This window comes from Sycon ciliatum, chromosome 5 (assembly GCF_964019385.1).
Source record: "Sycon ciliatum chromosome 5, ocSycCili1.1, whole genome shotgun sequence".
Taxonomy (NCBI): Eukaryota; Metazoa; Porifera; class Calcarea; order Leucosolenida; family Sycettidae; genus Sycon; species Sycon ciliatum.
Genome location: NC_088647.1, coordinates 14,592,660 through 14,617,721, shown reverse-complemented (window position 1 = coordinate 14,617,721; position 25,062 = coordinate 14,592,660). Strand labels below are relative to the sequence as shown.

General features: G+C 51.5%; 2 protein-coding genes across 4 annotated transcripts in view; both read left to right on the top strand.

The window, feature by feature from the left end:
- LOC135817740 (lysine-specific demethylase 3A-like) overlaps nucleotides 1-5,097 on the top strand; it is a 39,932-nt gene extending 34,835 nt beyond the window's left edge. For both annotated transcript variants that reach the window (XM_065330979.1, XM_065330978.1), the window contains exons 24-26: nucleotides 1,383-1,436; nucleotides 2,021-2,101; nucleotides 2,738-5,097. In XM_065330979.1, the coding sequence (XP_065187051.1) occupies nucleotides 1,383-1,436; nucleotides 2,021-2,101; nucleotides 2,738-2,824 (222 nt within the window). In that variant the 3' untranslated portion in view covers nucleotides 2,825-5,097. The remainder of the gene's footprint in view (nucleotides 1-1,382; nucleotides 1,437-2,020; nucleotides 2,102-2,737) is intronic.
- A 905-nt stretch (nucleotides 5,098-6,002) lies between these two features.
- LOC135817744 (uncharacterized) lies at nucleotides 6,003-23,218 on the top strand. 2 transcript variants are annotated; one of them, XM_065330984.1, is made up of 3 exons: nucleotides 6,003-6,694; nucleotides 9,703-20,446; nucleotides 22,051-23,218. In XM_065330984.1, exon 2 carries the CDS (start codon nucleotides 9,905-9,907, stop codon nucleotides 20,411-20,413), a length of 10,509 nt encoding a protein of 3,502 aa, XP_065187056.1. In that variant the 5' UTR covers nucleotides 6,003-6,694; nucleotides 9,703-9,904; the 3' UTR covers nucleotides 20,414-20,446; nucleotides 22,051-23,218. The 2 variants fall into 2 exon arrangements, with proteins under 2 accessions (XP_065187056.1, XP_065187055.1); XM_065330983.1 differs by having other exon boundaries at nucleotides 6,005-6,694; nucleotides 9,703-20,433.
- Nucleotides 23,219-25,062: the final 1,844 nt, after the last annotated feature.

The following is a 25,062-nucleotide window of genomic DNA, read 5'->3' as shown; positions in this document are numbered from 1 at the left end:
GGGGTGCATTGTGCTCTTCTGTGTGTGTGTGTGTGTGTGCGCACGCGTGCGTGTGCGCGCGCGCGTGTGTGTGTGCGTGTGCGTGCGTTTGTTGGCTTGTTTGTTCATGTGTGTGTGTGTGTGTGTGTGTGTGTGTGTGTGTGTGTGTGTGTGTGTGTGTGTGTGTGTGTGTGTGTGTGTGTGTGTGTGTGTGTGTGTGTGTGTGTGTGTGTGTGTGTGTGCTTGCGTGTACACATGTATGTGTGTACGCATATATGCGTACGTGTTAGATCACAACAACAACAACAGCAGCAGCAGCAGCAGCGACAATATATCTGGTAGATCACTCCACACTGCTGCACTCTGGTTGATCCACATGACTTCTAAATACAGTCGAACCTCGTTAGGAAGAACTTCAAGGGACCGGACAATTTGTTTGTCTTATCCGGAGTTCCTCTTATCCAGACCTGACAAAAAATGATATGCATATCATACGACTTGTATTTATGTGAAGGTGCATGCTGTGGCAAATGTAAAACATTTTTTTCATAACATAACCCAGCAACAGGTAAGTACAATGTACAATGAATTCATGACAGCATGTCCTCCGTCTTGTAACATGTTTTGCCAGTACAAGAGGCCTCGACTATCGGAAAAAAAACTACAGCCAGCGCACCTACGGGGACCGAAAGTTCGTACTACACGCTGATTTTGTTCGTCTTCACGCTAGAAATTTGTTCGTCTTCACGAAAGTTTGCCGTACAGGAGTTTGTCGTTAACGAATAATTTTGACTTGATATGATGCCTGGCCAACCATAGGATTGACCCTAGTTCATGCTAAAGGAAAGTTCACCTTATCAGCGTTCGTACTAATGAGGTTTGACTGTATTATAGAAGCATAAGAACTACATAGCCTATAATGGGGCTTAAAGTGTATAGGGAGTGTGGAGAGAGAGAGAGAGAGAGAGAGAGAGAGAGAGAGAGAGAGAGAGAGAGAGAGAGAGAGAGAGAGAGAGAGAGATACGGAGCGACAGAGAGAGACACAGAGACCGATAGACAGACAGACAGAGAGAGGGAGACAGACAGACAGACAGACAGACAGACCGGCAGACAGACAGACCGACAGACAGACAGACAGAGAGAGGGAGACAGAGAGACAGACAGGCAGGCAGACAGACAGACAGACAGACAGACAGACAGACAGACAGACAGACAGACAGACATACAGAGAGAGAGACAGAGACAGAGACAGACAGAGAGAGAGAGACGGAGAGAGAAACGGAGAGAGAGACGGGGAGGGAGAGAGAAACTTGCAATATGACGTGTGCTTTTCTCCTGTCTTGTCTTACTACTGGTATGTATGTTGCTTTTCTCCATTGTCATGGTCTGTCCGAATGCTATAGGTACAGAATCTGAACAGTTGTGTGAAGGCGGCCGAAGACTTTGTCTCTCCAGAGGTAAGGCGTGGTCTGATGGATGTTCTGTGCAGCTGCTTATCTGAGCGTACAGTGTGCATGCTCAATGGTAACATGGAATTGTTTCTTGTTAGCCGTGATTTCTCTCACATTAGTATCTTGCAACAAGGGTTTGGCTTAGTATAATTATGGAGTGTTGTTTTCGAATCTGGCCTGCAACTTGGCCGCACTTGTTGGTGGGATTGGCATTTTTTCTCTCTTTTCAGGCAGTTCACTTCCCCGACTGATTCTTTGAATACTGTAAAAGCCATATAATATTATAACGAAGTGCTAACTCTACAAGTTAACGAGGAGAAATCTGTCGTTAAAATAGAAATCGTTATACAGAAATCAATGCATATACTGTCCTATTGAGCGTTGAGAATGAGTGAGAATCGTTACCTTTGGTACACGTAAACTAGTCACTTTTGGGAAATGGTTATATATGCGCCAGAGTTAGAATAATGGCTTTTACAGTACTATGCTCAGAGTGCTCTTTAGTCGTGCCTATTCGTGTTTGGTGTCTGACATTTCACGATTGAAGTACTTCATGCTGTGGCTATTCTCGTTTTCCTTTCTTTTCACAGCACGTCAAAGAGTGCCTTGGACTGACAGACGAGTTCCGTTTCCTGTCGTCGATGCACACCAATCGCGAGGATAAACTACAGGTTGGTCTACCGTAAAGTCAGCAGCACCCCCCCCCCCCCCTCCCCCCCCCCCCCCCCCCACCACCACCACCACCACCACCTTGTGCAAGATCTGCTGGCCAGTACGCATTGACCCCATGCACTGTCACCTCTAGCGTGTACGAAAGTGCATCTCGCATCGTGGCGCGAAGAGCGCTTTGCTACGGTAAACTATGTCCATTTTCCCGGGTTTAAAACATCTCTTCCCACCCTAGCTACACAGGCAAAGTACATAATGCTGCCGATGATGATGATGATGATGATGATGATGTTGGTTTTTATTTCGCAAATCCAAACGGGAGTTTCTTCACAATAAAAAGTAAAGTTTGCACGTCCGCGTTACCACCGGCTATACAATTGCGTTGAGAAACATAACCAGCTTAGGAAGTACAATAGCAAGGTAGTAAAGAGCATTAGATTGTAGGAACCGAATACACTTATGGCGGTGGTTCAAGCCATCATTTCCCAATCACGCAACGCACAAAGAGAAGGTTTTTTCTTGAGCGCTTCAGCGTTTTCAACAAGCAAGCAGTGACTTTGTAGCTGTAGCTCCTGTGACTGAGTTCTGTCTCTTTTCGTGTTCTTGTTCCGTATGACATTGTTCTATCTGTCCTGCAGATCAAGAATATCCTCTTCCACAGTGTCAAGGATGCAGTGTCATGTCTTCCTTGCTCTACGCAAACCTTGACTTCGTCCACACCCTGAAGAGAACTGATGCTCCGGCTAATGTCGCTGTCAGCCTTTTCCAGTACTTTGACGCCTTCAGTGCTGAGTGGAGTTTAAACGTTTCTCGGTTCTGCTGCCTGCTATCTGCCACCACCTCAGTTACATCAGGGCGTACGTAGTTCTTGCCGCCAATGTTGGGTCGGCTGGCTTCAACGCTCGAATACTACTCACTGTCCTGGTAGCAGTTTGCTGTCTAAACAAACTGGAAGTACGAACCAAAGAAACAAATTCCAGCATCTTCAGTTTGTGAATTGTGCCCCCCCCCCCCCCTTCCCCCTCTCTTCTCACGTCAGCTGAAATTACTGTAACTGCTTAGATAACAACCATCTCTAACTGCTCAGTCTGCGTGAGCAATTCCCCGCCAAACCAAGACTTAGTATCAAGTCATAATAGTCTCCAGTAGTGAATGCGCCACGTTCCGCTGAAAATATGCACACACACACACACACACACACACACACACACACACACACACACACACACACACACACACACACTAGTAATGCAAGCGAGTGACGGCAGCGGCTCGTTCAATATCACCTCTCTCTTAGATTATAAGCTGACGCGAGCTGTACACACGGCCGTGGAGATGCAGCGCTCAGCACCTCACCCCTGCTACCCGATTCTAACCGAACAGTAGGCATACCACTACTAGCTGCTTACAGAGCAGCATCTCAACCCCAGCAGCACATCTAACATGGCTACGGGCTGCCCAGTCACAGCCAACACACAGCCTGGGTGCTGCCTATCACAGCCCCCCCCCCCCCCCCCCCCCCCCGGTTTCAGGACGATCGTCTGAGCAACTCGCGCTTTGATGAGCTGTGCGCCGCCAATATCCGTGGCAATGCACCCGAACAGTCCCCGCCGCATGTTCTCCTGGCTTGGCACACGGCGTGCAAGTATCTAGCTGTCCGCCCAGCGTAGCCCGCCGTCAACACTGCCTGCACCTGCTGCATCGATAGCGTCAGTGGGTATGCTTCGTCACTACGTACTACGCTGTTCAGGCAGTCTGGCCTCCATGATCGTCGTCACTTCACTGCGCTGTTCAGGCAGCCAGGTCTCCGTTCAGGCAGCCAGGTCTCTGTTCAGGCAGCCCGGTCTCCGTTCAGGCGGTCCGGTCTCCGTTCAAGCAGCCAGGTCTCCGTGAACGTCTCTTAGCCACATCACAGTGATTTTCTCTCTCTGTTGGCTAGCATGTCATCCTAATAGCTGGAGATACATTCTCAACAGACTCCACCACCAGCAGCAGCAACATCATCAGCAGCAGCAGGCTACACCAGGGCCAACAGGGCATTCTCGTGTGAGGAGAAGCTTTCTCCGTGTATTGGTTTTAAAATGAACATCCAATATGAAGACTGGCTGATGCTACGTCCGAATCTCTATAGCTTTTTAATCCTATAAGAAGTGATCTGTTCACTTCGACTTTTTAATAATCTTGTTTAAGTCAATGGCTAGTCCCTGGCTAGTTCTTTTATTATAGTAATGATGATGTCAGTGTGATGTCATACCTACTACCACCTGACCAAGTTAGTTTAAGGTCGGAAGGCCATTTTCGGAACCTTTTCTTCATGCTAGCTTCTGGCATTTATCTGGCACGGCTCTCGTGCGCTTTGGCTCTTCTGTCTCGTAATGTCTTGGCTATTACGCCGGACAATTCTAATACGCCTGCAATTGCAGGCTTCTACTTTCTAGTACTGTTCTCCGCCGTTCTAGCTCGGCGCGAGCGCTCCCAGTAGTTTGCCCCATGGCTAAGGTTGTAGCTGATAGCGTTAGCGTCTGACTTTGTCCGTCTGTATTATCATCTCTTTCTTTCTCGTCGCCACTCCACATCCCAGAACCTTTGCTAGTAGCTGCTCTCTCGTATGTGTCTTGGCTGCTACGCCAGACAATGCGAATATGTGAGCACGCATCGGCTTCTACTGATGTTCTCCACCGTTCTAGCTCGGCGTGAGCGCTCCCAGTAGTTTGCCGCATGGCTAAGTAAGTTCGTCCTCTTTTCTTCTCCCTTCTGCTGGCACTGTTGTCACCATTCTTGTGGACAGTCTTGCAGTCCTCTATAAGTACTAACAGGTATACATTTGTGCGCTGTTGCCAGTACCACGTATACCTTTAGTGGCGTTGCTCATACTTCTTGGTACGTAACAACTAACAATCATCTCTGATAGCGTTAGCCTCTGATTTTCTTTCTCCGTATGATCATCTCTTTCTTTCTCACCACCACTCCACATCCCAGAACTGTTGCTGGTTTCTCAGTTTTCAGTCACCTGTGAAGGCGTGTGTGTGTGCGTGCTCGTATGTGTGTGTGTGTGTGTGTGTATGTGCGTGTGTGTGTGCAGGTCTCTGTGACCTGCAGCTAGCTCACGTCGAAATTTGGAGTTTTACGCCAAATTTGACGTGAAATTGCGCGTCACGTCGGAAATAACGTGCGTCTTAAAAATAAATGTACATAAGACCAAGAGTCCATAACCCCCCAGTGTGTGCAACTCGTGATCTTTCTCAGCACAAATCAGTGCCGCAACGAAATCCAAACTTCATACGTCATGTAGTGAGTAGCGGCAAGAGTACATAAACCTTTATGTACTCTTGGTAGCGGGTGTACCAGATATGCACATGGCCCCATCCGCCCATGCTTGACTATGGACCGGATGACGCAATGTTTGGATTTCGTTGCGCCAGACCCCAACCTGGAGTTGCACACTCTGGGGGGGTTATCTGGTTATGGACTCTTGATAATACATAGTACATGTCTGTGTACAGCTCGCACACAGCCGGCCCACGCCCATGTAAATAATAATTGTAATGGCCTGCATGGGCTTCTGCCTCTGGCCTGATGTATGCAGGAAATGACTCTTTGCATGTACTTTTAGCACGAACTGGAAAGGGGACTTTCCGAGCAAAGTACCTCTTTCTGTGCTGCATGGTGTCATGCCTCGTAAAAGTTTCGAGACAGGAGCACCGACACATGCAGGTATGCAGCAGATCGATGAGTTGATGCATAATAATGGAGAGGTAGATCTACTAGGTGTGCTTTTCTCATGAGTCATACAGCTTGCAGTTGCATTCCGTCCAGGTCGAAAGTGTTTCGGTAGATGTTCCTCGATCCTGCCTGTCGCATTTCATGTCGTCAGTGTTTTTGTATTGCAGCGTGTGTGCTTGCCGGTGTGGACCGAATCAGGATGATGAATGGAGAATGTGTGCGTGCTATGCTAACGCCAGTAATGGGCTGGAACTGGGACTCAGTGGGAGCTAGCCGGTGCAGGCAGAAGCGAAACTCTTCCGATACTGGGCTGAAGAGGAGCCGAAGAAAACCAGCCGTCGAAGCTCCACGGTCAGCCATTTCGTGTTGCGCTATGCTTGAAGAGCAACAACGTCGGAGTGCTTCTCGTGTGTCTCAACGGTTTTTTTTTGGTACAAGTGGCGTCCGGCCACTGTGCGTATTTGGCAATTTGCGAAGAGGAATGCTCGGATCTTTGCTGTCACCATGTGCTGAGGTTTGCCATTGCTGGCATTAGGCTAATTATTATCTCTCCAGAGGGCAGCAGCCCTCTTGGTTCGTGATTACAAGACGGATTGACACCGTCACACGTAAGTCGTTGCCATCAAGACATAGTACTCGTACGAGTCGTACGATCGTCAGCGGTGAGTGGGCGAAGAGGAGACGCTCCACGAGTGCGGTTGCTGCTTTTGGAGGCCCTTGGCTTGAGCGCAGCAGGCGAGCAGCATCTGTGCGGAAATCGTCCCGACCTTACGGCTTAGCCAGAGGACTGGGCCAACCAGCTCTCCTGGTACGCGTTGAATAGTCACTGGTGACCGTCTTCTGGCCGTCGGGGCTGATCTTGATTATATTCGGTAAGCAATGGAACTACAGGTCGTCCCTCGTTAATACATAATCTCTGGGACTTGACAAATGTTATGTATTAACGGGGTTTATGTACTAAACGAAAGTGCACATAACTTGCTTGTATACCAGAATTTTTCACTTTTTTCAACTTTTCTGAGTGTTTCTTGCTACCATGACTAGGCAGCGAGATATTCTTGATTCCCTCGATATAACATAAAAATTATGTTATAACGGTCACATTTAGCGAAGATTCTACAGTTGACATGGTACATGCCCAGCCGCACCTGTACAGTCACTCGGAAAAAAAACAGAGCTTTGTCGGTTTGTGATGTGCGCTCTGATTTCTATGCTAATTGCATCCACAAGTAGAAACTAGAACACGATGTGCCTCCACTGGAAGGCCAAAAGACCAGTAAATTATGTACTATTGAGGTAGGTGACATGCGGGTATGGAGAAATGTTATGTACTAACGGGGTTTATGTACTAACGGATTATGTACTAACCGACAAAATTTGTATGGAAGTGACCACGTTTCGTCCGGGACTTGAGATTTCTTATGTACTAGCGGGGTTTATGTACTAACCGGACTCGTATTAACGGGGGACGACCTGTAGTATTATCGGAAATAAGCTAATAATACCTAGTTTGGTACTATGGCCCAAAAAACTTTTAAAAGTTGCGGCACTCATGATCAAACGATCCATCATAATCCATACCATACATAGCATGCAGTCAGAAAACTGCTCGCTTGCATAGCATTGTGTTAGCCTCCGTTCGTGCACAGTCAGTGGACACACGACCAGGCGATCATGCGATGCTCTCCTGAGCAGCTGTGCTCCGTCGTATTTACGTCGATGTCAAATGAAATCCGACCTTACGAAGACGCAGACATGTGTCTCCTGCACGGCAGGGCTGGCCCTAGTCCTCGGCGCTGCGTAGCCCTGCACAGCCTTGGTCCTGCGGCCCCAGGCCAGTCTACGGCTGCGTAGCCACCAGCTGCAGCACTCCTGGGGTCGGATTTCACGTGCAATTACTACACTTGTGTTGCTTGAGGCCTGGAGAATAATTACACCTGCATGCCACCAGAGCTCCAGAATACCAGTAGTCCGTGGTGTCATTGCTACTAGTACATGACAGCAGAACTCCAGAATACCAGTAATCCGTGGTGTCCGCATTGCTACTACTCAGTAGTACTGCCATGACTGGAAGGTTTCTCCCAATGCTGTACCTTCCGAGACATGCCGATAATGCCCTGTTCATCTGCTGAACTGAAGATTGTGAAGTTCCCTATGCTTATTACATTAGTGCGAATGGGCCACATGCGTCCCGTGGGTATACTGAATGCCTCTCGAGACCAAGCCAGTCAGCTCCTGGCCACATGTGATGTGCCCACCCAGCGAACCCTGGGGATGGCGGCCGAGAAAGGAGCGTCCAACTGGCTCACTTGCCGGCCCCTGAAGCAGTTCGGGTTTGTCCTCCACAAAGGCGCCTTCAGAGACGCACTCTGTCTGCGGTTCGGCTGGGTCCCTCCCCGCCTGCCATCCACTTGTGTGTGTGGCAAGGCACTTAACACCAGCCATGCTCTTTCGTGCCCAACTGGTGGATACCCGGCTCTCCGCCATAACACGATCCGCGACCTGACAGCCGACCTACTGCGTGAAGTGGCAACGGATGTGAAGATAGAACCTCCTCTGCAGCCCCTGGAAGGTGAAAGGCTCCGGTATCGCTCTGCCATCTTGGAAGATGGTGCTCGTCTTGATGTGGCGGCATCTGGTGTCTGGGGAAGTCGTTTTGAGCGCACGTTCTGTGATGTTCGGGTTTTTAACCCTCATGCGCGCTCGAACACTTCCTCAACTCCCGCGTCCACCTATGCCAAGCACGAACAGCAGAAGAGAAGGGCCTACGAAGAACGCGTCAGGGAGGTGGAGCATGCTTCCTTTCTCCCACTGGTATTCAGTGCATCTGGTGGGTGCGGCAAGGTAGCCCACGCTTTCCTGAAGCGTCTTGGCCATATGGTTTCGGAGAAGCGGCATGAACCCTACTCCTCCGTCATGTCCTGGATCCGCTCTCTTGTCTCCTTTGCTTTGGTTCGATCCTGCAACATGAGCCTCCGTGGTCACCGTGCTTCTCCCTACCGCAGTCGTTTGGATGCTGCCACTCCTGTTGTGCTGGCAGTCAACGACTGTCAGTTGCGTGACTGAGACTCTTGCGGAGTAGCCGTGTCTAGCCACACTTTTATTATCTGATGATTTTGTTTTGTTTGCTATGATTCCGTTCAAACCTGGCGCGAGATACGCACAGAAAAAAAAAATACTGAATGGCTTGAACGTCAGGTGTACTATGTGTGCAGACCACCTGTATGTGCCTGTGCAGACCACATGTACGTACATGTACATGTGCAGACCACATGTACGTACATGTGGTCTGCACATGTACGTGCATGTGCATGTGCATGTGGATGTGCATGGTTGGTTAGCATTGGCAGGGAGTAGTAAAATACCAGTACTTTACTACTCCCTGGTATTTGTACAGTCAGTAGCGAATCGCTAGCTGCAAGCACACGATGCAGGACTAGAGGAAGTGATCCCGTCCTGTTATGTACATGCAACTTGGTGCCGTGACACCGCAGTATTTCCCTACTTCTGTGATGGCCCTACACTATAGAGGCCAGGTAATTACGTCATCATTTGATAGGACTTTCTCATGGAGTGGCAAAGCCAGGGCACAGTGGCAAGCCAGTGCTGGTTTGTCATACAATGATAACACCGTTTGTATGCGCTGTCAGTGCTCGTCACTCAATACAGATTTCAAATTTGGTGTGTGTAGCACATGCATGCAGTACACCCATTCAATGAAATTTGTTCTCTGTCCATTGTTGTGGTTGTTGTCGTCGTCATCATCGTCGTCGTCTCTGCCACCACTGTTTCTGTTGTTGCTGCTGCTGCTGCTGCTGTTGCTGTTGTTCTTGTTCTTGTCGTCGTCGTCGTCGTCGTCGTCGTCGTCGTTGTTGTTCAGCCAATGTGAGATCAAGAGGAAGAAATCAGTCAATTGACCGTTCAACTCAGCGGGAACACGAGGATCTGCACCAGCCTCTTTACAGCACCGTGGCAGACAGCTACCAACCCCAGGCTGGTGTCTCTGCGGCCAGCCAAGCACCTGCTAGAAGTATTGCTGTGAACAGTTATAATCAGCATAATTGTCTTCCCGCGGCCCACCCATGGCAAGTGCGGTAACAGATGAGCTGTGGCGGCAGCGGCCGTCGCAGCATCTCCAGCATTCTCCCCAGGATGCGGATCATCAGTGGCTGACGTCCCGCGAGTCTGTCAACACCGTGTTCTTGCCTCGACAACTACCACAGCACGCACCGCAGGTCGGACAGCACATAGGCGACCTTGGGCAGGACGGTGCACTGAGCGCCTTTGCGGACATCAACTCCGGAATCCTGCCAGCGAACACGGTCAACATGATCACCGAGTGGAGCACACACTATATGCTGGATACTGTGGGCATGCAGCACTGCTTCAGTGAGCTCACAGCGCACCAGACTATTGCCGTGCACTTGGTAGCGCAGAATGCTGCAATGACCTTCACACAGATACCATCAATGGCCACAGCGGACGACGGTCGTCAAGACGCTGTCGCCGTTGACGATGATGAGATGGCGGATATGATTATCGTGCGTGCGTACAACGTGCAGCCGGAACTTCAGACGGTGACCAGCGCTATCGGTCCGCTTACGGCGACCACGCCGACAATGTCGGTGATTGTCAGCAAAGACACCGTCCTGTCCGACACGTTCATCCAGCAGCTTGTGAGCCTGCAGACGACTGTGTTCGGCGACGCCATTCCCAAAGTGAAGCGCCGAGGCGCGGCGCTGGATGAACCGCGCGATGCAAACTCTCCAAAGTACGTCTTCGAGTGGCTGATGAGTTTTCTCAGTGCTCTCGGTCACCCCGACAACACCACGGTAGCCATCGAGAAGAAAGTACGCGATGCTGTCGTCTTCTCCAAGCACAACCATAGCAACAAGCTGCCGTGGAGGCGCAATCCGGCATGGCTGGCGTTTAAGTTTGTCCTGCATGCCACTTTGGTGTGTGATCGTGGCCTGGACGACGGGACTTTACTGTACAAGACGGCCATGCTGCAGTTCATGACTGCTTTCCTGTCGGTGACCAAGCACCAGCAAGATCATGACTTGCTGCATCAAATGCTGGCCAAAGTGAGCGGCCGCACTCAGAAGCTATCCACCCTGTACGATCGCACGTGCTCGCCGAAGATGCGAAGTGTGCTCGGTCAGCAGCTCGAGGCGGTGCTGAAAGAATCGGCCGATGCGGTGGTCCGAGTGAATCAACTGCAAGCACAGTCGTGGGACTTGACTACAGCACGACTCAGCACGGAGAGCAACAGTAAGCAGCACCTGAACACGTCCGTTCCAGCGGTCCACTGTGCTACGGACCGGCGCCTCCAGCTGGCCGCGTCCAAAGACAGGCTGTCGCGTATGCAAGTAAAGTCACGTACACTGCCTGCTTTGCACACGCCAGTGGCTAAGTCACAGCACGCAACCAGACAAAAGCTGCAGTCTCTTGGCAACGACAGCGCTGGCAGCACTTTCTCACAAGCCGAGCAGTTGAGCGGAGTCCACGACTTTGAGCAGCACGTCCTGCAGCTTTGGCAGGAGCGCCTCAGCCAGCCTGTACCAGCGTGCGCGCAGCTGTGTTCATGGATGCAGCAGTACAGCAAGGCAAGCACAAGCGTGGAGAAATGCAAGGATCCCATCGGGAACGGTCGACGGCTGTTAGTCGGAGCCGTACTGGCTGCATTATGTGATGAGCAGGCCACCAAGCGCTATCCCATGCTGTTACATCATCAGCCACACATCAATGTAGACTCACTGAACCAAATCTTGGCTGTCAACAAGCAAATGCTGACGGTGGCCACCGAAATTCAGCAGTACTTTCAGCACCGCTGCAATGCCGCCACTAAGCCTGGCCCGCTGGAGTGCGGCGTGTCGGCGGGTTCTATCTCCGTCTGTTATGCCAGAGGCAGCGCAAGCATGTGTGCCACCCGTGATCAGCTTCTGGCTCAAGACGAAGCAGAGAAGGCAAGCCATCAGCGGCGTGTAAGGGCAACACTGGAAAATATGGCGCGTCTGAAGGCCGAGCGGGCACAGATGGAGCACCAGCTCGGCCGGGTTTCCAAAAAGACAGGCATATTCAGACCAGACCTGCACAAGTTTCACTGTAGCGCCTGCGACAAAGACAAGGAGATAGACCGGCAGAAGGAGCGTGTCTTTGAAGCTAAACTGCCGAGCGATCCCGACGAACAGCTTGCTGTCATATTTGAAGCGCAAGTTCCGGACAGCCTTGGAGAGTGGCGGGATACGGTCTTCCACTACAACTCTTCATTTCTCAAGGCCATTGGTGGCAGTTCGTACTACTGCTATTCAACGAAGGATCCCAAGCTCTGGCGCAATGATATTCAACTCGGCTACGGTAGCAAGGCGGTTGTAGCGCTAGGCAGCACATCATCACGAGTATCCACGAATCACTATTCCTATATCGAAGTCAGCTACCACACGCGTATACAAGACTACATCAAGCCGTGCCAGCTCAACTGCAAGATGTTTGCCAACGGTAAAGTCTTGGGCAAGCTAGAAGGCGCTGACATGCAGCAACATCGGCAACAATGCTCATTCAAACTGAGCAACAGCACTCTCCAAGGTTTTCTCCCAGCCTGTGATCATCACCAGAGTGAAGTCATTGCACAGCAATCCGCTTGCCCAAAGTCCTTCAGCCTGCAGGAGTTCATTGCGTTTGGCAGTCTGCGCGCCGGCGAGCGGCTGCAGTGGTTTAACATCCTGCGCGGCGTTCACCAACGTACGCTGCAACTTCACCAGCCAGAGACAGTGCAGTTGATATGCCAAGCTGCCTGGCAGGCGGGAAAGAGCGATAACTCGGTTTGCGCAGCAGCCGACGGCACCGCTGCTCTGCGAAGCGCACACCAGCCGTGCACCGACCCGGCCTTTGTCTCGTCGCTCACTTCACAGCTAAGTGACACGATCAACACACTGCAGCAGAACTGGCAACACCACTGGGCACTCTGCAGTATTGTGGTCCTGGCGAACCGACTCTACGACGTCTATTCGCAGCAGGAAGATCACAGCACGTCGATAGTGGCCGATGTGAGGAGACTGCTGCAGTTCTGCCGCAATGTGGCTAGCAGCTGGCTGAAGAAGATCAACATTCTCATGCAGCAGAGCACGCACGCCTATGCTGTTCAAGACCTGCAGAAATCAGCGGCGTGCATTGCCACGTTTGGCATTCTGTCGTTCAGCCATAGCGCTGTGCTGATCGAGCCGAAACGAAGACAGGGCCGCACTCTGCAGCTGTGGATGAGGTTTGTCACCGAACTGAAAAACAACACTCAGGGTACTAAAAAGAGCACCCTGCCCAGCTTCCTTGAGCACCTGCGCAACCTTGCAGTGCGCGTTACCATTGACAGGCATGCGGATCTTGTACACCTGATTGAGAATGGCTTCGAGGACATCGACGGCCGTCGCACGCACCATGAGCTGGAGTCCTACATGAACGAATTCTACACCAAGGGCAAGTGTCGCAACTGCAAGTTCTACTCCGACAACAAGCTCTGGGTGGAGGTGGAGTGGGAGAATAGCAGTGGTAAGCAGATGGTCGAAGTGGACTTGCGGCAAGGCCAGTTCTGCATCAACGGCCTGCCGCAGTCACGACTCACCGACGATGTCATCACAGACGACCTCTACAAGGAGCACTTTGGCGGCGCAGTGTTCATGGTCAAGCCGTGCCGTAGTCCACATCACGAGGTGGCGCACGTCACGGAGCAATGGAACGACGGCAGCCGCTTTGTGTTCAGTGCCTGTAAGAAGGGTGCCCCGAGCGAGCACGTCAAGATCTACGAGCTTCAAGACGGGAAGGAGCTGGTACTCATACCCAAAGAGTGGTTCACGTCCGTGCTAGGCCACCACGACATTCCACTAACCTTGCTCCGCGACTACAGCCTCTGGATGGAGATCACGTCCGGAATTGTCTACTTTCGATCGCAGTCTATCAACGAGCCTGGCTTTCACGACCTGCAGAACAGTGCCTTCACGCTGGACAGTAGAAGCGGTGTTCTACGAGCAACGTCCAAAGCTCCGGCTGGTATTGGCAAACAGGCTGTTCTGCTTTCCCAGACCTCACCCGTCGGCGCCATGGCCATCAAGATCACGAGCGTCCTGGAGCAGAAGCAGTACACAGAGGTTTGGCAGAATGCAGATGGCAGTCTTCTGGTGCGGCTGCCCCGATTCGGCTTGTCCTTCTTCGCCAACAGCGGCGATTGTGCATTTCAAAGCAGCGACCACAAGGGTTGGTTTGTGGACAGCAACCAGTACCTGGGTACTATGCTTGGATTGTCCTCGTACCTCAAGCTGGTAAAAAATCGTGGCGATGCCCTCCTGCAGCAAAGCTGCATTCTTGTCCCCCATGCTAAAATCAAGTTTGCAGCAATGCCAAGTCGAGCGTCAGACACCACCTCCATCAAGCACCACACTGTTGCCGTGGACACGACGGAGCTGAACGAACCGCCGTTCTTCCGGTACGAGCTGAACACCACCCTTAAGCAGCTGACTGGTCCATTCAACCGCACGGCGTGGGTCTACCTGGCCGCGCTGCATGCGTTCACGTCGTCAACGTTCCCCGACCCGTTCACATGTCTGACCGGTATGGAGACGGCCGTTGAGATCCTGCAGTCATCCCGCTGCTGGGCCGGACTGCCTCTGGAACAGTCTTCCATCGACATTCTGCAGTCAATGGCGGACACACTGTCGCCAAAGCGTTCCAAGTACCCTAGCAAGAGCAAGCCACTCATGGATATCATCGACTGGCCTGAACACATCTCACCACTGTGCGCGTCCGACGCCTACGCCATCCTTGCACAGAAGCTGATTGAGCACAACGGAAAGTTACACTATCTCCATGGCAACGCCGAGAGTGCAGCTAGCGCGGCTAAGCCTGATGCCGAGGCCAGTATGAACACACGATTAGCGTTGCTTTCAATGTCATCAAAGAAGAAGAAGGAGCAGCGGCCGAGTGCCGAATGCGATGATATCAAGCCGACTGAAGTTGCTTATCTAAAGAGTATGCACTGCTACCCACTGCTGGCATGCCTTCACGCCCGCCATGCCCCACGCTGGGCAGCATACTCCGCCGCTTTTTCTGCCGAGCCAACCCCCTCCACCAGAGTCAAATGCATCACGCAAGCGGTCGTTCAGCAAACAGCTCGTCTCCACACGTACAGCGTTACTGACATTGAGAAAGCACTGCTCGCAGCACCAGACGACGCCGGGGACCGTTCCGAAGATGGAGCGGTGTTCATCACCACCATTACCCAGGAGGAATTGAAGAACTGCTCTCTATGGATATCTGTTAAATTTCCTACACACTTCTTTGCCTTGCAGAAGTATGTGAGCAAGTATGGCAGGTCAAGGCCGCTGCACACGTCCCTGCTGCTCTCGTTCCTGGCATTCCAGATGGAGAGTGGAGGAAAGGTGCAGCCAAGTGACCCGTACAGACGTTTGTATTCCACCCTTGACGAATCGCACAATGCAAGTGAGGTGCTCACCAATGTTCTAATAGCTATGGCTAACAGCTCTGCAGATGTACTGCCACCAGCCTGCGTATGCTACCCGCGACGCAGATCAAGCATGAAGGACCAGAAGGCCTCGGGACTGACTAACAGCTTCTCGGAGTCGAAGAGTGCCTATTTGCTACGTCATGGCGTGAGTGCAACACCACCGCGCTCTTCTTCATACTATTACCTCAGCCACGAGAGCGATTCGGATCGCAAAGAGCGGGAGGAATGGGAGGAGAAGCGTAGCCTCAAGACTGCACAGTACGAGGCAGAGCAGAAACAGATCCTGCGGGCCATCGAGAAAGATATCGCCTCTGCTCACAGCTTGTTGTCGTCACCAAATGGAGCTTTGCTTTCCCACGGCTACGGCACAACTGCGTCGTCAGTTCCTGCTTTGCCATTCACACCCATCCGCGTGCAGTCCTTTCAGCATGCCGATTACAAGAGTCAAATGACTAGCCTGCTTCAAGAGATCAACAAATCACAGATCCTTCTCAGCTACGCAGCAAGGCTCAGCGTTGCACTGGGCGAGCTTGACGATCTGGATGCCACACTTCCGACCCATGTGCTTCTGGCAGCTGCATTTCAACTCGCTGATCGGTATGTGGAGCAAGCTTGTCTGGAGTACGACTATGCACACGGCGCAGAACCAATCTCCAAGGTCATGCTCAAGTTCTGGGACAAAACGGAGGCAAAGTCGAAAACCGGCAAAGCCGTACCCGAAGACCGGCAGCAGCCAGTGGAACGATTGGACCCACTCCTCGAACCGCTACGGCATAACTCCTCGTCTGATCCCATTGTTCGGGATTTTGCCCAGAACCTAGAGGACAGCTGCAAGGCCCTGTCAGACGTGCCTGACACGACAAGCCTTCAGCAAGTCGACCATGAGTCGGCTAAAGTCCACTGCCTGCGCAGCTATCACCAGCTGCATGCCCAGGCGGACAAGTCCTGGCAGTGCTTAGCGCAGTCACTGGACCGGTCCTGCAGCAGACGGCCAGGCTACAGGGCTCTGCGTGCCTGTGGCCTGCTGAGGCGCTGCCATCCACTAACCGTCTTCCCCAGCATCTCCAGGTCAGTGAACAAATCTAAAGCCACTGGTGAACGGCTTGTTGACGAGAGCTTCCCGGAGAAGCTAATCAGCTTCGTGGGAGGATTAATCAGCTGCCAGGTCATGGTGCAGCATCATATTCGACGGCTACGCTACCTGCAAGAGAAGCAGGACGATTGGTACCTGAAGGAATCCAGAAACGTTCCGCACAGGGCGTGGACACCCAGAGAGCACCCGGAGTGGTTGCTGTTCGAGTTGGAGAACGACTTGTGCATCTGGCCACGGCAGGTGGACGTCGCCAGGCAAATGATGGAACCGGCGGATGAAGAACACGCCGTGATGCAGTTGAACATGGGTGAGGGAAAAACAAGCGTCATCATGCCTATCATAGCAGCGGAACTTGCCGACGGCGATGCCCTGGTGCGGCTTATTGTCCTGACCTCGCTGCTAAATACTAACTGCAATCAGCTGATCTTCAAGCTCGGTGGTCTGCTGAATCGGCGCGTACTCACGCTGCCATTCCGCCGGGACATCCGCTTGACGTCGTGCCAAGTGTCCACCATACTGGAGTGTGTGGAAGACTGCCGGTGCGACCAAGGCGTGATTGTGACCGTCCGTGAGCACCTGCTCTCCAAGCAGCTCAAGTTCTACGAGTCGTGCTGCAAACAGGACACCAGCCTGTCCAAGGAGCTGGCAAAGCTTGCCTTGACGTTCAACACTTACGCCAGGGACATTATCGACGAGGCGGATGAAGTGCTACATCATCGCTTTCAGCTGGTGTACCCCATGGGCAATCGACAAGACCCGGATGGGAATGACGTGCGCTGGCTGATCTCTCAGATTGTGCTCGAATGTGTGAAGGATCTTGCCGGCGAGTTTGCCGAGCGTTTCGAGTCGTCAGTTAACTACACATTCACAGCTCAGCAAACATTCCCGTTCTTGCGCATTCTGGACTCGGCCAGGCGAGACGAAGCGTATGCCTGGCTGTCTAACCATGTAGCTGACAAGGTTCTAGCCGGGCATGGACGCCGTGGCGTGTCCGTCGATTCCGAAGTGATGGACGTCATCTCGGAGCTGGACGCGGATGAGCGTGCCTGGCTGAAGGACTTTGTGCTGCGCAAGGACGTGACCGCTGTGCACATCACACGGTTTAATGAGAAGATTCCCAAGCAGATTCACAAGGCCATGCTGTGTCTGAAAGGTCTGCTGGCGCATGAGATCCTGTTGCTAGCACTGCAGAAACGCTATCGCGTAGAGTATGGCCTACTAGCCACTACAGCCGGCTACAAGGAGAGAACCACCAAGGCTGGTAGCAACCGGACAATCCAAATGGCTGTGCCGTTTCGCGCCAAAGATGTGGCCGCTGAAAGAACGGAGTTTGGCCACACGGACGTGGCCATCATGCTGACATTGTTGTGTTACTACCAGCATGGTCTCACTCACTCTCAGATCGACAATGTCTTTGAGAAGCTGGAACGCAAGGACAAGTCATCCCAGAACAGCATCTATGCATCGTGGGTGATGATGGCCGGAAGGGGCAGGCTGGACGCCAGCATCACACAGCTGACGGGCATCAATCGCAAGGACAAGGCCATGATGACAGAGCTGGTGTACCCGTTCCTGCAGAACCACACGGCCGCTGTCAATTTCTTCCTCAACCACTTCATCTTCCCTCACCAGGCCAAGGAGTTTCCGGAGAAGCTCGTCGGCAATGCCTGGTCCATGACACCGTCCAATCGCGGCAAGCCTGTCACCGGGTTTAGTGGGACCAATGATACACGCCATCTGCTGCCCGGTTCCGTGTTGCAGCGCGACCTGCCATCGTTGCAGCACACCAACGCCCACGTCTGCAAGCTGGTGCTAGATCAAGTGAATGACGTGTACTCTGCTGACCTGCCCTCGCAATGCCAGGGAGTGCAGTTGCTGGAGATTCTTCCCGGTCCGCGCACAGCAGTACAGGAAAGTGCCACCGCCGTCAATATGACAGTCAACACTCTAATCGATGTGGGTGCAGTCATTCTGGACCTAACCAACGAGCAAGTAGCGAGAACATGGCTGGACCTGCGTCCAGACAAGCACGCTATTGTCTACTTTGACGACAAGAATCAGCTGCGGGTGGTCGACCAGCAGAGCAAAGTGCCGTGCAAACTGGAGCTGAGCCCATACGCCAGTGACCTGAGCGAGTGTTTGGTGTACCTGGATCACTCGCACACGCGCGGCACCGACTTGAGAATGAGCATGGGGACCAGGGCGGCGGTGACACTTGGCAAGGGACTGCGGCGTGACGAGATGGTGCAGGCGTGTATGAGAATGAGACGTCTTGGCGCCGGACACACGCTCAGCTTCTGGGCACCACCGGAGATTGACCGGCTGATCCGAGAGCGCTGCCGGCTCGCACCCGACGATCCCGTGCACCACTATCATGTGCTCCTGTGGTGTTTCTACAACAGCATCGACGCCACCAAGGCTGGCTTTCTGAGCTGGGCTATGCAGGGACTGGCCTTTCTGCACACCGACGGCGCTATGGGCAGAGCCACGGACCAAGGCAAGCGGCTTGACTCCAGCTTGGCTATAGACGTCCTGGGCAAGATGTGCTGCCTGCCGGACTGCATGCAGTTAACGGACATGTACGGCAAGCCACGCGAGAAACAGTTCATAGCCGACATTATCGCTGCCAGGGGCGGACTTGCGGCATGCGGCATCGAACAGCTGGTCGTTACCTGCCGGCAGTTTGTGCCTGAGGTTGAACGCTATGCCCAGAAACTTGACGAGGAACAGGAACGGGAGCTGGAACAAGAAGTCGAAGAAGAGAAAGAGCAGGAAAAACTGCCCAAAAGCAGCCATGTGAAGGAGACTTGTCCACAGTACCTCGTCAATCTTGCAGGTAGTGGAGATGCATCTATCGTTGCCGACAGGGATACATGCAATGCCGTGCCGATATGGGAATGCTTGGAGAAGACCAGTCTGTTTGTGGATCATGCTGATCTGATTGGCAGTGACGGATGGAGTCGCACTAGCCTGCTGGCCACCCAGTCCTTTGCTAACACCATCTTACCGCACACGCTCAGGGCGTCCTCTTCAACAATCTCTTCCCATCGTTACCATGTCTCATCACTGTCAGCATACAGCAGTGCAAGTGCTTATAGTAGCAGACCACTTCGGGACTACTTGCGTGATTATGACGATGACGATGACGATTACTATGGGCACCGCGACTATGACTACTTGGACGACGACGACGAGGATTATTACTATCGACAGATAGCCCTGAGGGAGGAAAGGGCTCGTCAACAGCGACAACAGAAGCAACTGCAGGAACGTCGCCGCCAGGAAGCAGAGAGACAAGCTGAAGTCCAGCGCAAGCTGAGCTTCATCGACCGTTTTTTGCGGCCCGTGGAATGGCTGCTACTGGTGCGCAAATCCGATTCGGACGAGCCATGCCTCCTGCTGGCAATCAGCCCCTTTGAAGCAAATCATCTGTTGTCATGTCGACCACTGCATTCACGCGTATCCTTGTTGCCGTACGCCACTCCAGTGCATCCGGATCAGGGTATCGTGGCAGATTGGCCCATGACAGCTGCTGGCAATCAGCTGGGCAGCCTGTGCAAGTCCCCCGCTGCCATGCAGGTATTGTTTGCTGAACTACTGTGCTTTACGAGTGGCCTGTTCTTTGGCGGTGCGGACAACGAAATGCACGCAACAATGGCGTCCATGCGCCACCTGCTCGAGTTGGAGCCGGAGCCAAGGCATGGTGATGATGCCGCGCAGGACGAACAGTTGCAAGGAGCAGCATTGAGTTTGAACGCCAACCCCGTCGGATGGCGGCATGCTTCAGAGAGCAAGAAGAAGACGACGAAGATGGCGACGACGAGCAGGCGTTTCCCGCGAGACCCGCTGCGCTTGCTGCGCGCCCTGCTGAAAATTCTGCGCTCCAGTGACAGCATCGATGCTAGCGACATGGGTACGCTGGTCTTGCAGCACAGCTGGCCCAAGCTGAGGTATGGAGACATTGGCTATACGGCACATGCCCAGTGAAGAGGAACGGCCCCATGATGGTGAGTGTATATTGTAAGTTTATTGTGTAATATTTTTTCACAGTTTGCTTGAGACGCGGTTAGACTGAGTTTTCAGCTTCCGTAGGAACGTCATCACCTGGGAAAGATCACAGGCACAGATGCAGCTCCTAAAGTGGTGGGAGGTGAGTAGATCAGACCCACCAGCAAAGTGGTCAAAGACTGAAAATCCCATTCGCTGCATCCATGTATCCCTCGTGCCAGACTACGAGTTCCAATTAACTGTGGCTCGCAGCACGGCTGGGAAAAATCCTTCCGCTTCCAAGCAGGACTAGAACCTGGTGCCTTCTGTTTCTCAATCATGGTCTTAGACCATCCCACTATGCCTCCCTCATGCTGTAAATGTACTGGATAATGATCGGAAAAAAAGGTTTCAGAGCAGACTCGCTCTCTTCCCCTTCACTCTGCAAACTCGAACTCATTTCTCAATCAATTTTTACGTTTCGGCAAATTTGCCCTCATCAGGTATGCAGTGGTGTGCAAGTTTGCAAAGGAGCAGTTATATACATGCAGTTATATACATGCAGTTTGTGTTGCTATGGATAATAATGGTATAAAAATTCCATCAAGTTGTGACACCATTAATTAATTATTCATAAGGTTGAGGGAGTTGAAAATGGGAAAAATTGATTCGGTTGAATTTTCAGCGATCACCATTCCAACTTCTTAGCATGAGTGGCAAGTCGCCTCTCCCAGACTGATGCCTTTGCCTCACCAGCCCAAGTAAGGTACCCATTACCAGACTGGTCTCCTTCGGGTGGCAGGCTACTGTATATAGTCTGTTCACTGTACAAATTCGTATCGAACCAGCAAACCTCATGTTTGGAAGTCCAATGCTCTATCCTATGCCTATGGTCACTTGAGGCGATGATCAATTGCGTTGCTGGGAGAACTCATTGCACAGTACATCATAGATACAGTCAACTGCACTTATAACGAACTCGCACATAGCGAATTTCGTGATATAGCGAAGCAGTGTCAATGTCCCTGTTTGAATCCATACGCGATTAACCCTTTATAGCGAACAGTTTTCGTATATAACAAACTGTATCTTGTAGGGCCGCGTGAACATGTAAACTAAGTGCAGTCATACTATCATGGGCCCGGGGGGGGGGGGGGGTACTATCATGGGCCCGGGGGGGGGGGGGGGACGTGCCAGTCACAATGTGTTCCGTGCATAGTGTGAGTGCATTTCGGTTATAAAGAACTTCGCAGGGGCGTCAGACACGCTACGGTCACTACGGTATTGACCGTACCACTCTTTGTTCCACGTAACCAGTGAATCAATCAAAAGCACAGCATTGGACTCTAAAATTTCAAAAATGTTCAGTGGAGCCACCCCTCCCAACAAATAAACTATACCTTAGATGGCTGACCCCACCACCCTAAATTATCTTCCGACGCCCCTGCTTCGGCTATAAAGAACGAAGTCTCCTGCACAATGGTATTCGTTTTATCAGGAGTTGACCGTATTTTTAATTGTAAAACCTTGTTTCTGATTGGTTCTGTGCTGGCATGTCTTGTGGCGTAGTTTGAATTTTTGATAGTGCCTTACTGCCTGCGGCTGTATTGTGTTTCCTGTTGGCGTGGTTTTTGCAGAAGACATTTCAATCAAACAATAATGCCACCGCATACACACACACACACACACACACACACACACACACACACACATGCATTTTTCGTCTCAACTTGGCTACTGGTTCCGACAACTGACTCCGCTATCTGACACGTCAACTGGCAGTCCTCTAGTTAACGGTTACAAAATATTGCAACACTTCCCCCTTCCCCCTCCCCTTCCCCGGTCTGGCGTCTGTACACTTCTAAATACTAAATGCCTTCATAGTCACCTCACGTGCTATAGTACCGAGTACCAGTGCGATCCATCTGATTTTCCAGTATAGGTTTGTCCGGCTCCACAAATAATGGCTGGCCGCACTCGGTAAGGCCGCGGTCACAGAGGAACCAGGCCTCAATGCAATAGATGAGCGGCCAAGTTTGTAGCTGTTCTCTTGCATTACACTTCCTTCCATCGTCTTACTACTTTGTGTGCTGTTTGCTCTCGTGGCAGTTCTGAGTTTTCACAGTCCTCCGTCCAGTCTCCTTTTTTATTTTATTTTTTTACACTTTTTGATTTATTATGTAGTCTCTCAGAAGCTATCCCCCGTCCTTCTGTTTCTCCCTCCTGTCTATACCACACATGCACGGTATCAATAGATAGTGTAAGCAGGCATCAAGATAGTTCGAATCACTCGCTCCGCAGATTTGCCTTGTTCAACCATTTCCATCCATTTTTCATCATGGCCTTCAAGTTGTTCTACTCTAATTTCTAAAAGACTATGCCCGATTTTACCATGGCATGTAGGTCAGTACGGCCGGCCAGTAGCATTGCTTTCTCCGTTACTCTACACATCTAGTCTACCATGGTCTACTAGTAGTGCAATCATACAGCATCAAGTTGTATGTGTGCACAGCTGTAGCCATCATAATACCGGTATGCACGCCGCATTTCTGGACTGGCATTTTCAGAAGTTTTCACAATGATCACTGACTTCCAAATTAGTCCTTTCCATTTTTAGCGCTTTCACTTCATCATAAATTTTCTGTCCTTTTCAGTTTAGGCACCATGCTAGTCACATACCAGTACATAATCTGCTTCTCAGTCCGGCTAGCTTCTTGGCTGCTCCCCCTGCTCATGATTGATGATACAGAATACTGGCAGACAGTCTTTGGTCTTTTCTGAATGCGATAACGTATCACCTGTACAGTGGCTGAGCCTGACACTGTGGCAACCGGGGAGTACAGTCAGACCTCGCTTAACCGCACACATCTGTTTTCCACAAAAATATCCGGATAGGCGAGGGAACCGGATACATGTAGTATAATACAATGTGTCATGTAGTCATCTCCCTGTATTATCATGATTATACTGCTCCCTAGCCCTGGTGACAACAGACTCACTGGTGTCCATGATGTACAATCATGTTATAGATCTACATGACTTGAATCATTATCACCAAGAGTAGATTCGACATATACATAACTCTTGTTACCACTCAGTCACTGGCAGTCAAGTACTAGTTTAAAAGACACGAAGTAGATCTACTGCAAGTACTGCAAGTGCTGCAAGTACTAAGTAGACTGCCACTTCTTCTCTAGGACACGACCGCACTTCTAAGTAAAAGGCTTTTAAGTTTTATTGCTTGTCGATCACCCAAACCATGGCTTCAGCCAGGAAGTCCCTTTCGGAAGTGGAAACAAATGTGCACGCGCCCTCAGTCAGCGATGGCTCTGAAATCAACCATGCCTGCTGAGCATATCATGCGTTTACACAGTCAGCGATGGCTCTGAAATCAACCATGCCTGCTGATGACCATGCTGCACACTGCCTTCTTGAATGTATGTAGTATCAGGCGCAAGACAGCCGAAGTGCAAAAGTTCTTGTCAAACAGAGGCATTCATGTCTTTGGTATGGCTGAGACTTGGCTCACTCCAGATATCTTGGACAGTGAACTTACTATCCCACATTTCAAGCTACATCGGAAGGATAGATTGCAGCAACGTGGTGGTGGTGTTGGGATATTCTGCCATGAATCTGTTCTTGCGCGAAGACGCACTGACTTGGAGACTGACTTAGAGCTGCTGTGGATAGAAGTTAGCGTTTCCGGTGGCATAGTGCTGGTTGGATGCTGTTATCGTCCACCGGACAAACCTGTAGCATTCTGGACCTCCCTGGAGTCCAACCTAGACGCATCAGTTCATGCACCAGGAAAGAAGGTTCTGGCAACTGTCATGCTGGGTGATTTCAACGTTGATAATGAAAATGAACCAGTCACCCATGGCCATACGAGTAACTGACTTGTTTAACAAATTTGGTATGACAAATTATGTGTCTTCACCAACACGTGCCACCACCCTTACTGAGTCAATCATTGATCTCTTCCTATCAACTTCCCCGCTGAAGGGACCTTGTGAGATAGCCTACCTAGACATTAGTGACCACTTTGCAGTACTTGGGAATCTTTCTGTGGCAGGGTTTGCACCAGGCCGTACTTCCAGCTACAGACCTACACGCCGCATCCATAAGATAAACTGGGACGCCTTCAACAGCGATCTCAGTGCAGAGCAGGCCATAGATGATGTCAACACCCTTGCATCATCTTTCATCGCCTCCATAGTGTCAACATTGGATAAGCATGCACCCGTGCGGATGAGGCGAAATCGGGATAGACGTCCCTGCCCGTGGGTAACAGATGAACTTGTGGCCTGCGTACGGGAGCGAGACAGACTCCATCGACTGCTCATGAAGAACCGCTGCAATGATGATCTCCGCAGTCAACACCGCACTGCTCGTGCCAAGGCCAGGAAGCTGGACAGGAGCCTGAAGAACACGTATTTCATCCAGCAGTGCCAGACTTCTGACCAACGTAAACTTTGGTCAGTCATCAATACTGTGGTGGCCGGAAGAAACAATCGCACACTGCTCAAGTACCCATATCGGATCTTAGCAAGCTGTTTGGTGACGTTGTCCATGATCCCCAGCGTCCTCCTCAGCTCTGTTCTCCCTCTGGTCCAATGGCGGAAGGGGCATTTACCGACTTCAGTGTAGTG